This window comes from Staurois parvus, unplaced genomic scaffold (assembly GCF_062004578.1).
Source record: "Staurois parvus isolate SC_StPar_1 unplaced genomic scaffold, SC_StPar_1.0 ptg000613l, whole genome shotgun sequence".
NCBI classification, from domain to species: Eukaryota; Metazoa; Chordata; class Amphibia; order Anura; family Ranidae; genus Staurois; species Staurois parvus.
In genome coordinates this window covers 3287184-3299303 of record NW_028318409.1, presented here as the reverse complement: position 1 = coordinate 3299303, position 12120 = coordinate 3287184, and the positions used below count along the sequence as shown (strand labels likewise).

Below are 12120 nucleotides of genomic sequence, written 5' to 3'. Positions count from 1 at the left end.
GCGCTGTGTTACTTTAACTGACAATTGCGCAGTCATGCAGTGCTGTACATAAATGAAAATTATGGAATTTGTTTCCCACACAAATAGAGCTTTCTTTCAGTGCTATTTGATCACCTCTGCTTTTTTATTTTTTGAGCTAAAAACAAAAAAGGATGACAATTTTGAAAAACAAAAAACAATATTTTTTACTTTTTGCTATAAAACATATCCAATAAAAAAATTAAACTTCTTCATAAATTTAGGCCAAAATGTATTCTGCTACATGTCTGCTAAAAACAATCCCAGTAAGTGTATATTAATTGATTTACGTGAAAGTTATAGCATCTACAAATGGCGGTGTATTTATACAGATTTTTTTTTTTAATACTAATAATGATGATTAATGATTAGCAGGACTGCAAGATTGCAGCGTGACACTAATACAGTGATCAGTGCTAATAAAAAGCACTGACACTGTACTAATGTCACTGGGCAGGATGGGGTTAACATCTGGGGTGAACAAATGATTAACAGTGTGCTGTTTGTGCTTACTGTGTAAACTGTGTGCTGTTTTACTAGGGAGACCTGCTGCTTTCAATATCTCTGCTGTGTGTGGACACGGGAGGAGGAGGAGCGCCGTCGCTGATCACACCGGGAGAGCTGGAGATCACACACACCGGGGGTCGGAGCTTGTAACGGAGAGGGGGGATCGTACCGCACAGATCGGAGGAGGAGATCGGACAGGTAAACACCGCTTGGTTTTCAGGCAGAAGGCTCCTGTAATATTTCACATTAAGTGTTTCCCTGCGCTGTTCCTGGGGCTTCACCAAGGACTTTCGGCGTACAGTATTCCACCTATAGGACCGATTGATACTACAACTTTTCCTGGAGAAGAGCCAGAGTGGGATTACTATATTCTGAGAAAACTGCCTTTGGAGTGTTTTGGTGCTTGGAGGATCCGTGAGAGGGATCCACTACTGCTCTTTGATCCGCAAGGGTCGAAGGGATGAGGTGAGAGGCTAATCCAGATGGTGGTTGGATTCTCAGATTTGTACACACCCAGAAATCTGCACGAGTTTCACCTATGGTCACTAACAGTATTATTTGGAAGCACCGTTTACTGTTTTGTCACCAATAATATATTTTTTGGACTTTGAGATATATTTTCGTTTGTACCATTATTATGGTTATGTCACTTCACAACAGGCACGTGTGATTACATCATATATATGTGTAATTTGTTTTATGCATATATATATGGATATGGTTTTTTCATATGTTTTTTCACATGTTTTGAGCTATCCACTTTATTTGTGTTGATGATATTATTAACGAGCACTTATTGATATGTATTGTTAACACCGTCACATTTTATCTAATTTAACTTATTTGATATTTTGGGATCCCACATTCACATATTTTTATGATTTGAATGTAGCGCTGCATTCCTTATTACTCTTATCTTAGATAAATAGAGATGCTAAATATTGCACAGGGATATTTTCAACCCTTTTGAAAAATGTCCTTGTGAGTGAGAGAAGTTTCCTGGTATGTTGAAAAAGTAGCAACTAAAATCTGAAAATACAGATCTGTACATGAAAAGTATGTATTATCAAAATTGAATGTAAAGTATGTAAAATTGTAAACCTTAAAAATGGTTTTTATACAAATGTTCCACAAATGAAAATATAACTATTCACTTTAAGAGATTTAAGCACCTTGTAAAAGAAAAGAAAACATAATGATGAAAGTCTGCTTACCTTTTTGTTCTTTGTCCACACCACTGATGTCTTCTGTTCTAGAATCCAGCATAAGCTGTAGGAAGTCCACACGACCCTGTTGATTTAAACATAACAAGCAGACATTATGAAATACTGTATGTAGCTAGGTGCTTGGCTAAGAATGGAGAGTGAGAGAAACACTGGCTGCCACTGCTCTCTGCAGCTGCTGCCCTGTGGTGCTGAACTGGTTAAAGGATAAGTTCACCTTTTAGACAAAAATAATAAAACGGACATTTTTCACAGGTAAAAAAAATGCATTTATTATTTTGGTGTTCAGGAGCCTGGGAAGCATTGCACCAGCGATCAGTAGATCGCTGATGCCATGAAGTATCCCTGCAGACCTGTCAGAATATCTGCTTGTTGTATGGGATGTACAAGCAAGCAGATATGTTGACAGGAAGTTTCAATGAACTACCAGGATGCTCCACAGTGACGTGGTAGTTCATTGAAAACTACAAGCTGACAGCCGATAAGGCTGTTGGGACTTGCAGTTCATTCATTCACAGAAGTCCACGAATTAATGATGCAGCCATGTGAGCAGAGCGGTTTTCAAATCTGACAGATAGTATGAGGAGATTACTCCCTGTACTATCTGTCAGAGGATGGGGGGTGGCGGGCAGCGGCTATGGGGACATGTTACAAGTTCCACCCTAAAAATAGGTGTAACATGTAACATGTTTGCAAAAGTGAACTTATCCTTTAACAACTATATCAGCAATAGGAGGGAGCTGCTGAGCAGGAAGTGAAGAGTGGGAACTGTAGTCCATTGAAGAGAGATTCAAGTGTAATTAAGAGCCTTTGAACTACATTTCCCAGAGGAAGACTGCCAGGATGAGGGGAAAGAGCTGCATTTTCCCAGGCAGAACAGGACACAGCTTCCCCATGAGGGAGCCCAGAGAGTGCACACTGCTATTCAGAGTCACCTGGGTGCAGAGCAGTGAGTAGACTGATCGCTGTGTGTGACCAGACGGTAAGGTTCAATATCGCTGGGATAGGTAATCTGCTGCTGTGGGGATTTACTATCTACTACTAAAGAGAATGAGCCCTTAAGGAATTGACCAAACAGCCATCTAGTAGCCTTATTGTTGCTTGCAGGCTCAACTGGGACTATTTTCATGTGCACCAATGTTACAACTTGGCCCCATCGGTAGCCGTAAGAAGAGTTAGGACTAAAGAGTTCCCCAGTCACAGCTGCTATACAGAGACCTTTCCTATTGCTTATGCTAAGATTTACACCTCGGGGGACATTTTTAGAAGGATGTCAAAAACTGTAGACTACCTACAGTGGGGCAAAAAAGTATTTAGTCAGCCACCAATTGTACAAGTTCTCCCACTTAAAAAGATGAGAGAGGCCTGTAATTGGCATCATAGGTAGACCTCAACTATGAGAGACAAAATAAGAAAACAAATCCAGACAATCACATTGGCTGATTTGGAAAGAATTTATTTGCAAATTATGGTGGAAAATAAGTATTTGGTCAATATCAAAAGTTCATCTCAATACTTTGTTATATATCCTTTGTTGGCAATGACAGAGGTCAAACGTTTCCTGTAAGTCTTCACAAGGTTGGCACGCACTGTTGCTGGTATGTTGGCCCATTCCTCCATGCAGATCTCCTCTAGAGCAGTGATGTTTTGGGGCTGTCGCTGGGCAACACGGACTTTCAACTCCCTCCAAAGGTTTTCTATGGGGTTGAGATCTGGAGACTGGCTAGGCCACTCCAGGACCTTGAAATGCTTCTTACGAAACCACTCCTTCATTGCCCAGGCGGTATGTTTGGGATCATTGTCATGTTGGAAGACCCAGCCACGTGTCATCTTAAATGCCCTTGCTGATGGAGGTTTGCACTCAAAATCTCATGATACATGGCCCCATTCATTCTGTCCTGTACATGGATCAGTCGTCCTGGTCCCTTTGTGGAGAAACAGCCCCAAAGCATGATGTTGCCACCCCCATGCTTCACAGTAGGTATGGTGTTCTTTGGATGCAACTCAGCATTCTCTCTCCTCCAAACACGACGAGTTGTGTTTCTACCAAACAGTTCTATGTTGGTTTCATCTGACCACATGACATTCTCCCAATCCTCTTCTGGATCATCCAAATGCTCTCTAGCAAACCTCAGATGGGCCCGGATATGTACTGGCTTAAGCAGGGGGACACGTCTGGCACTGCAGGATCTGAGTCCCTGGCGGCGTAGTGTGTTACTGATGGTAGCCTTTGCTCCGTTGGTCCCCGCTCTCTGCAGGTCATTCCCGCTGTGTAGTCCTGGGATATTTGCTCACCGTTCTTGTGATCATTTTGACCCCACGGGGTGAGATCTTGCGTGGAGCCCCAGATCGAGGGAGATTATCAGTGGTCTTGTATGTCTTCCATTTTCTAATTATTGCTCCCACAGTTGATTTGTTCACACCAAGCTGCTTGCCTATTGCAGATTCAGTCTTCCCAGCCTGGTGGAGGTCTACAATTTTGTTTCTGGTGTCCTTCGACAGCTCTTTGGTCTTCACCATAGGGGAGTTTGGAGTGTGACTGTTTGAGGTTGTGGACAGGTGTCTTTTATACTGATAACAAGTTCAAACAGGTGCCATTGATACAGGTAATGAGTGCAGGACAGAGGAGCCTCTTAAAGAAGAAGGTACAGGTCTGTGAGAGCCAGATATCTTGCTTGTTTGTAGGTGACCAAATACTTATTTTCCACCATAATTTGCAAATAAATTCTTTCCAAATCAGCCAATGTGATTGTCTGGATTTTTTTTCACATTTTGTCTCTCATAGTTGAGGTCTACCTATGATGCCAATTACAGGCCTCTCTCATCTTTTTAAGTGGGAGAACTTGCACAATTGGTGGCTGACTAAATACTTTTTTGCCCCACTGTATTTCTGTTAGGCCAGCTTTGTTCTAATGCTACATACAATTTTGGACATCCAGCAGCAAATGAACCCTGCATTGAATATTTTTTTTGCTTTGCATACAGTAGATAAGGGTTAAAACCCCCGTTAGATTATTTTACCTGTCTGTGTCCTATTAGAAATGTATCACCTGAGCAAGTGTCTTCATTGGAAGATTTTCCTTACTTGTTCTGTTGCAAGTAAAACATTTTGGATTTTCCACCATTTTCTGCCTGTGACCTTGAATGCCACCAGAACAAATAGAGTAAATCTACCCAGAGGGGGCACAGACAACAATAAAAACCTGTCAGAGAGGGCACTGCATACTAGTTAAGCCCTCTGTACTTTGAATAATGTTTTAGGTGTATGAAAAAAGCCTTACATTTTTTAATTTTGTATGAGTTAATATTTTATAAACACTCATTAATAATGACAATTTCTCTGAGGCTTTTTTTTAATGGGGTGACTATAGGTTTTGTAGGGCATTGGTCTTCCTGTGCTTTTATCCAATCTGCTGCAGTCAGTGCCCCCTGCTGGTCAACTGAGAGCTGCTCTGACCATTTAAAAGCTGAGATAGGGACCCCCTGTAACTATACCTGCCAACTTTTGCTGGCCAGTGGTCTGTTACAGAAAGAGGAAAAATGATTGTTCTACTGATCAACAGGTATTATATTTATGTAAGAAAACAAGGTTCTGCCAACACTGTAAATGCTGAAGATCCATGGTTTACCATTGCCAGATCCTGTTTCCTGAGCGCAGGAGGTTGCTCTTTCTGTATATACACTGCTCAAAAAAATTAAAGGAACACTTTGAAAACACACAATATCTCAATGGGGAAAAATATCATGCTGGATATTATACGGATTTGGACTGGGTAATGTGTTAGGAACATAAGCATGGCCCATTGTTTGAGGGAAATGAAAATTATCAACCTACAGAGGACTGAATTCAAAGACACCCGAAAATCAAAGTGAAAAAATGATGCAGCAGGCTAGTCCATTCTGCTGAAATTTCATTGCAGCAACTCAAAATGGTACTCAGTAGTTTGTGTGGCCCCTACGTGCTTGTATGCATGCCTGACAACATCAAGGCATGCTTCTGACAAGATGATGGATGGTGCCCTGGGGTATTCTCTGCCAGATCTGGACCAGGACATCACTGAGCTCCTGGACAGTCTGAGGTGCAACCTGGTGGCGTCAGATGGACTGAAACATGATATCCCAGTGGTGTTCTATTGGATTTAGGTCAGGCAAGCTTGGGGGCCATTCAATGGTATCAATTCCTTCATGCTCCAGGAACTGCCTGCATACTCTTGCCACATGAGGCCGGGCATTTTCATGCACCAGGAGGAACCCAGGACCCACTGCACCAGTGTAGGGTCTAACAATGGATCCAAGGATTTCAACCCAATACCTAACGGCAGTCAGGGTGCCGTTGTCTCGCCTGTAGAGGTCTGCGTGTCCCTCCATGGATATGCCTCCCCAGACCATCACTGACCCACTACCAAAATGGTCATGTTGAACAATGTTACAGGCAGCATAACATTCTCCATGGCTTCTCCTGACCCTTTCATGTCTGTCAGATGTGCTCAGGGTGAACCTGCTCTTATCTGTGAAAAGCACATGGCACCAGTGGTGGCCAATTCTGGTGTTCAATGGCAAATGCCAATCGAGCTCCATGGTGCCAGGCAGTGAGCAAAGGGCCCGCTAGAGGATGTTGGGCCTCAGGCCACCTTCATGAAGTCTGTTTCTGATTGTTTTGTCAGAAACATTCACACCAGTGGCCTGCTGGAGGTCATTTTGTAGGGCTCTGGCAGTGCTAATCATGTTCCTCCTTGCACAAAGGAGTAGATACCGGTCCTGCTGATGGGTTAAGAACCTTCTACAGCCCTGTCCAGCTCTCCTAGAGTAACTGCCTGTCTCCTGGAATCTCCTCCATGCTCTTGAGACTGTGTTCGAAGACACAGCAAACCTTCTGGAAATGGCCGTATTGATGTGCCATCCTGGAGGAGTTGGACATTCTGTGCAACCTCTCTAGGGTCCAGGTATTGTCTCATGCTACCAGTAGTGACACTGATCCTAGCCAAATGCAAAACTAGTGAAAAACAGTCAGAAAAGCTGAGTAGGGAAAGAAATATCAGTGGCCTCCACCTGTAAAACCATTCCTGTTTTGGGGGTTGTCTTATTGTTGCCCATATAGTGCACCCGCTGGTAATTTCATTAACACCAAAGCCGCTGAAAGTGATTAACAACCCCCTCTGCTACTTAACGGACTAGATCAATAACCCAGGAGTGATTAAAAAGTGTTCCTTTAATTTTTTTGAGTAGTATATTTATGTAATCCTGCTGTGTTTATTCACAGGCAACATCTTGTATGTTATTTATTTGCATTGTGCCTATAGTTGCACTTAAAATCTTCTCAAAAACATGGCTTGTGTATGGTCATATTGTTATCACAATATTATGGCATTGATCATTTTTATACACAGTTTATTAATTATTAGTAAGGACTTACTGAATGATCTCCTTTTTGACGCTTCTCCTTGAAACTAGTAACTGCATTCATGTAAAAAGTTAAAAACTCTTTTGGAAACAAAGTGACATTCAGCCCCTCCAGGATAGGACGAAGGAATGGGAAAATAACTGAAAGTAAAAAAGCAAAAAAGTCATGTCACTTCAAGATAATTATTTTTCAATGTAACAGATTTTCTGTATTTTAAAGTTTGACATAATACAGTTGAGTGCTTTTTGTTAGAGCATGGAAAATATAAATTAAAGTTAACTTCTTGAATCCATGCATTACATTACTTGATTCCTCTTCACATATTCTTTAAAAAATATGTTGATACTGTATAATATTTTATAAGAAGCAGTCCAGGCGGAAATTAGTTATATACTGTACATTCTAACAGGCAATTATTATTTTGATGTTGCAACTTTTTTATAGCATAAACTTAGAACAAAGCAATTACATGTGACCTTTAGTTTAGTGTGTGAAGCTTTTTATGCACAATATTTTTAGATATACATGTGTAGCCATCTTTTAGGGGTTTATTAGAAATGGTCCTCCCTAAACAGGATATTGCACTCAATCTGTAGGTAAATACAAGGACTAGAGCCTTTGCTAAGTGGAAGAGTTGGTTTGATCATGTAGCTCCCTGCCTCTGTTAGGTTTAATTTAGTTTTTTACTTCACTGGAGCAAGGATCTGTTCTTATGGTCTGGTCAGGCTTTCCAAAGCTGGGCGATTGATTACCTCTGCCTGTTGCTAGAAGAAACGTCCATAAGATAGAGCAGGAGGGTCAATCACTCAAGTATGAATATTTATCATACCTCAGCCAGTTCCTGGGGGGGTATCCAGCACGTGGCTGGAAAGGTGATAATTATTTAGGAGTGTTTCCAGAGTGTTCTTACTTCCTCTGCTTAGGAGGGTTCCCATTCTCCTGAGGCTGCTGCCTCTGGGAGGCAGCTAGGGTGAGAGATTTGCAGTTTGGGTCTCAGTAGTAGCAGGGCTGAAGACCTAAAGAATACTTGCTAAAGGATTTTTGCTGGAGGTTGCTATACTAAAGTTCCAGTCTGGAGAAGGATCTCCCTCACTGAAGGACGTCTTGTGGAAGCTGAGTGGCAATCACCTCCTGGGACATTGTCAGTAAGGCCTACTGTGGGACATTTATACAAGTCTGCAGCTATAAAAGGAATGGTGCTAGACGTTTGTCCTCCTGTTGATTTCTGACAATGTATTGGAGTATCCTGAACTTTTAAATCACCTCCTGTTCACGTTTTCTGCACTAAATTCATGAAAAGATATCCCCTAGACTGAGTCTGTATTGTTGGTGTGCATGGAACTGTATCAGTAGCAGACAGCCTCTGTGCTAGCAAGGGAGACCTAGGCATATTCTCAGTGCTACAATAATACGCCTGGCAATGTCTCTGGTCAGGATGGAAATTAACAGAAATTAACAGAAATCTAATCAAAGTAATTGAGAGAAGAGTAACTATTGCAGCCAGCATATAACATTATAATTAATTATATAAATACTCACTAGTAAGGGTAGAATGCAAGCATTATATAATAAAAGGTTAATATTAGTACATACATCCCATGTACAAACAGGTAATATCAACAAAGGACCTGACAGAAGTCGGTTTGGAATTCTGCATACAATCCCTGGTATATATAGTTATTAACGGAGATACCTCCAGATGAATGTTGCAGCAAAATCCAGTTGCTCCTGAGGATGATCATGATGCGGCTTCTGTCTTGGTTTCAAAGACCTGAAGACAGAGTCAGTGGTGATGGGGAGATCCTCCAACTGTTTTCCAGCTGGTCTGGAATGTAGCTTTTCACCAGAAAAAAACATGGTGTGATACTGGAACTGCTTCTTAGTCCCTTGTAACTTCTAATCAACTGGACCAGACCTCTAACTACCTACTGGGCTATTGGATGTCTAACCTGACTCTAGCCTATGCTGAAGTTTGAGCTATGAACTAAAAACTAGCTACGGAATTCCAGACCAGAAGGAATAGGGTTAACTAAAATAACAGGAGATGCATATAAACTCTATTTCAATAAACAGGTTCACCTACTAATATACTGGAAGGTGGCCATTACACAAATACAGTAGCACAGTATAACACATAGCTATCTGGCACTGTGCATGTGAGATAACAACAATAGGACAGAGACATGTTGATTACTAGGATTTAGATCAAGAAGTTATTTGTTCCTAGAGTTTTTAATAGTCCCTGCTTCTGGTCTTCATAAAATACAGCAGCAGCTTCTTCATGTGGACATGTGTTCTCCAAAAACCTCTATATCTACTCCCTTCCTCTGTGGTTTTAACCCAGCCTCCCAGAGATAGAAAATGTGTGCATAATTAATTGTGTAATATTAGGAAATCCTTTGTCTAAATGGACATCTACTACATCTCCAGACATGTACTCATGGGGAACCATGATTAACACTGCTCTGCCCCTATACAAGCTGACATATATCAATCGAAGTTGCCCCTGGAAATACGATAAGGTTTGGCAGCCGTGGGTGTCTCAATAGGATGGGTCAGGTTCTTCCCTATCCAACTGAAACTTTGGTGGTGCGTGTGTGCCCCCTGGCTCTCACTGGTATTTTCTATTATTTCCCCCCTCAATGTCCGTGCTCTCCTGGTTCTCACCCCCCCCCCCCCCCCCCCCCCGCCCCTTCTTCCCCCACATCAAATTCTCCCTCCCTGAGGAGTTAGAGCTGATCTTCATACTATGGCAGTTATGGTCGAATCCAAGAGTGATGTATTACATGTATGTACAGTAATTATGTGGTGACGCTGGATTTTTTCAGACATTATGTGTGATCCTTTAAACTTCTATGTTATGCCATGTCAGCTGTTTTGTTTTTCTGTTCTAATGTTAAGTGCCATGCCTTTCTTTAATAAAGCACTCCTGATTGTTAAAAAAAGTGTATTATTAAGAGCACAGATATTCACAAATACAGACAATAGAGGGCATAGATCCCAAAATAGGTTTTACAGGAGGTAGCTATATCAGTAGTGGTCAATCAGGTAAATACAGAGAGCCACAAGTGTGGCCCTAGACCAAGGGGACCACACAGCAGAATATATACTTCAATGATGGACAGCAGATATAGAAAAGAAAAAGATAAATGTGTGTCACAGCGCTCTGAGCTGCCAGAAACAGTGAATGCGCTATTTTAAGTGTGTTGGCAGCCCATTTATTTGCAACAGGTCGATTCCATCTACAGCTAGGAACAGGGAGCTTTGATTGGCCTCCACATGTGGCCCTTGTGGGCAAATCAGCAATCTGTCTCTCTAGACCTCATGGAAAAGAAATAATGCAAAAAGAGCTACATCTGATTCACTGCACCCCAAGTTCTCTTTGTCTTGCTGATTCTGACACACTCTGCATTCTCAACGTCTCTGTGGCTAACGCCAACCCCTTTAAAATGACCTGTATAAGCCTTGGAAAGTCATCTTTACTGGTGCAGTTAATTTAAAAAAATACTTCAGTTCATGGTTCTACCATTAGTTTGATACTGGAACAAGGTCTTGGGCGACTAATTCCTCTGCTTTCAACTCCATCTGGGAAGAAGACAGAAACCCCCCTGGGGTGATCATTAAGGCCAGTGATATTATATTACCCTGAGATTAGGAAACAACATGCAGCATCTACATGGCAGTCTTACATCCACAGTCTCCTCAGGAAAGCTAAAAAATAGTAAGGTCTTTGTCCCACCATCTTCAACTTCCCACTGCCTCCTTTAGCTAGGGAAAATCCACCAATCAGAAGAGAGAGTAGGTTACTTATGCAACTTCTTAATAAAGATAAACAACATGAAGAACCCATAACATATCCCCAAAGTGAACATTACCACGTTCATATACCAAAAAAAGAAGTCTAGCAATCAACATTAGAGTATTAGCTTGTCTGATTGCTCAAGATAAAAATAAGCAGCATATCGTACATTACACCAGGTAAAACACGACTCTACCTTTCTGTTGCAAGCCTAAACTGGCTACACCATAGTAATGCAGAAACAACTTTCAGTTTTAGTGCAATACTGTGAGCTCAGAATGTACACATTTTTGCTCTCTCACGATTCTGTGGTCTTTGTCCATGTTGATAGATAGTCTGAAGCTTGTGTTTGGAGATTATTGTCTGTGGTAAAATTTACATAGGAAGTCCTTAAAATTTCAGGCCATCACGTTTTCCACCCTGAAGTTGTGCTGTGAATTCATGGCATCTTAATATGCCCATGTACCCACACACATCTAGGCAGTGAAACAGTTCATCACAAACTCTTCTAACCCATAATCCTACTTGACTTGTGTATTGAGATCTGGCTAACTTGAGAAGTTCTCCTAACCACGCCTGTTCTCAGTAGTAGATAGGATTTTGTGACCTATACATCAAATCACAATATAGCCACAGCCAGCAAGATCCACAAGGACAACAACAAAGCACCCAGTAAGTAACCTGAGGGGAGCAGAATGCATTTCACATACAGCATAATCAGAGCCACAGACCATGTCAATTTGGTCTTTTTTTAATAAATCAGCTGTACTCTGCAACTTCTTTCCTTCTATTATGGATATTGCACAAGACATTGGGATGATCATACAAAAGCTTTACACACACCATTTTAACTACTGGCCTGGGTAGATGCTCAAAGGACCCCGAACTCGCCACTTGCACCAGTCAGTTGGTCAGAGCCTACAATGCTGACTCTCTTGGGTCCTCCCAGGTCATTGTTCTTAGGCTCTTATTACAGGGGCCAATCAAGCCTTGTAACAATGAACCAGAAGCCTCCAAAAGCAACCGCAGGTGGCTATCAATTGGATAAGTATACACTGTCCAAGAATGGTCAGTATATCCGAGCACACCCAGCCTCAAGGCTTCCAAGACATGCAGCACATGCCCAGCTTTCTGATGGATTTTCTGATGAAGTGTCATATATATATATATAT

General features: G+C 41.6%; 1 protein-coding gene across 1 annotated transcript in view; it reads right to left on the bottom strand.

Moving 5' to 3' along the window:
• The window catches only part of LOC149449541 (cytochrome P450 3A9-like), a 46428-nt gene that overhangs the window by 11563 nt on the left and 22745 nt on the right, over positions 1–12120 (bottom strand). The window contains exons 8-9 of the mRNA XM_089693116.1: positions 7162–7289; positions 1740–1815 (exon numbers count right to left, since the gene is read on the bottom strand). Of these exons, the coding sequence (XP_089549242.1) occupies positions 1740–1815; positions 7162–7289 (204 nt within the window). The remainder of the gene's footprint in view (positions 1–1739; positions 1816–7161; positions 7290–12120) is intronic.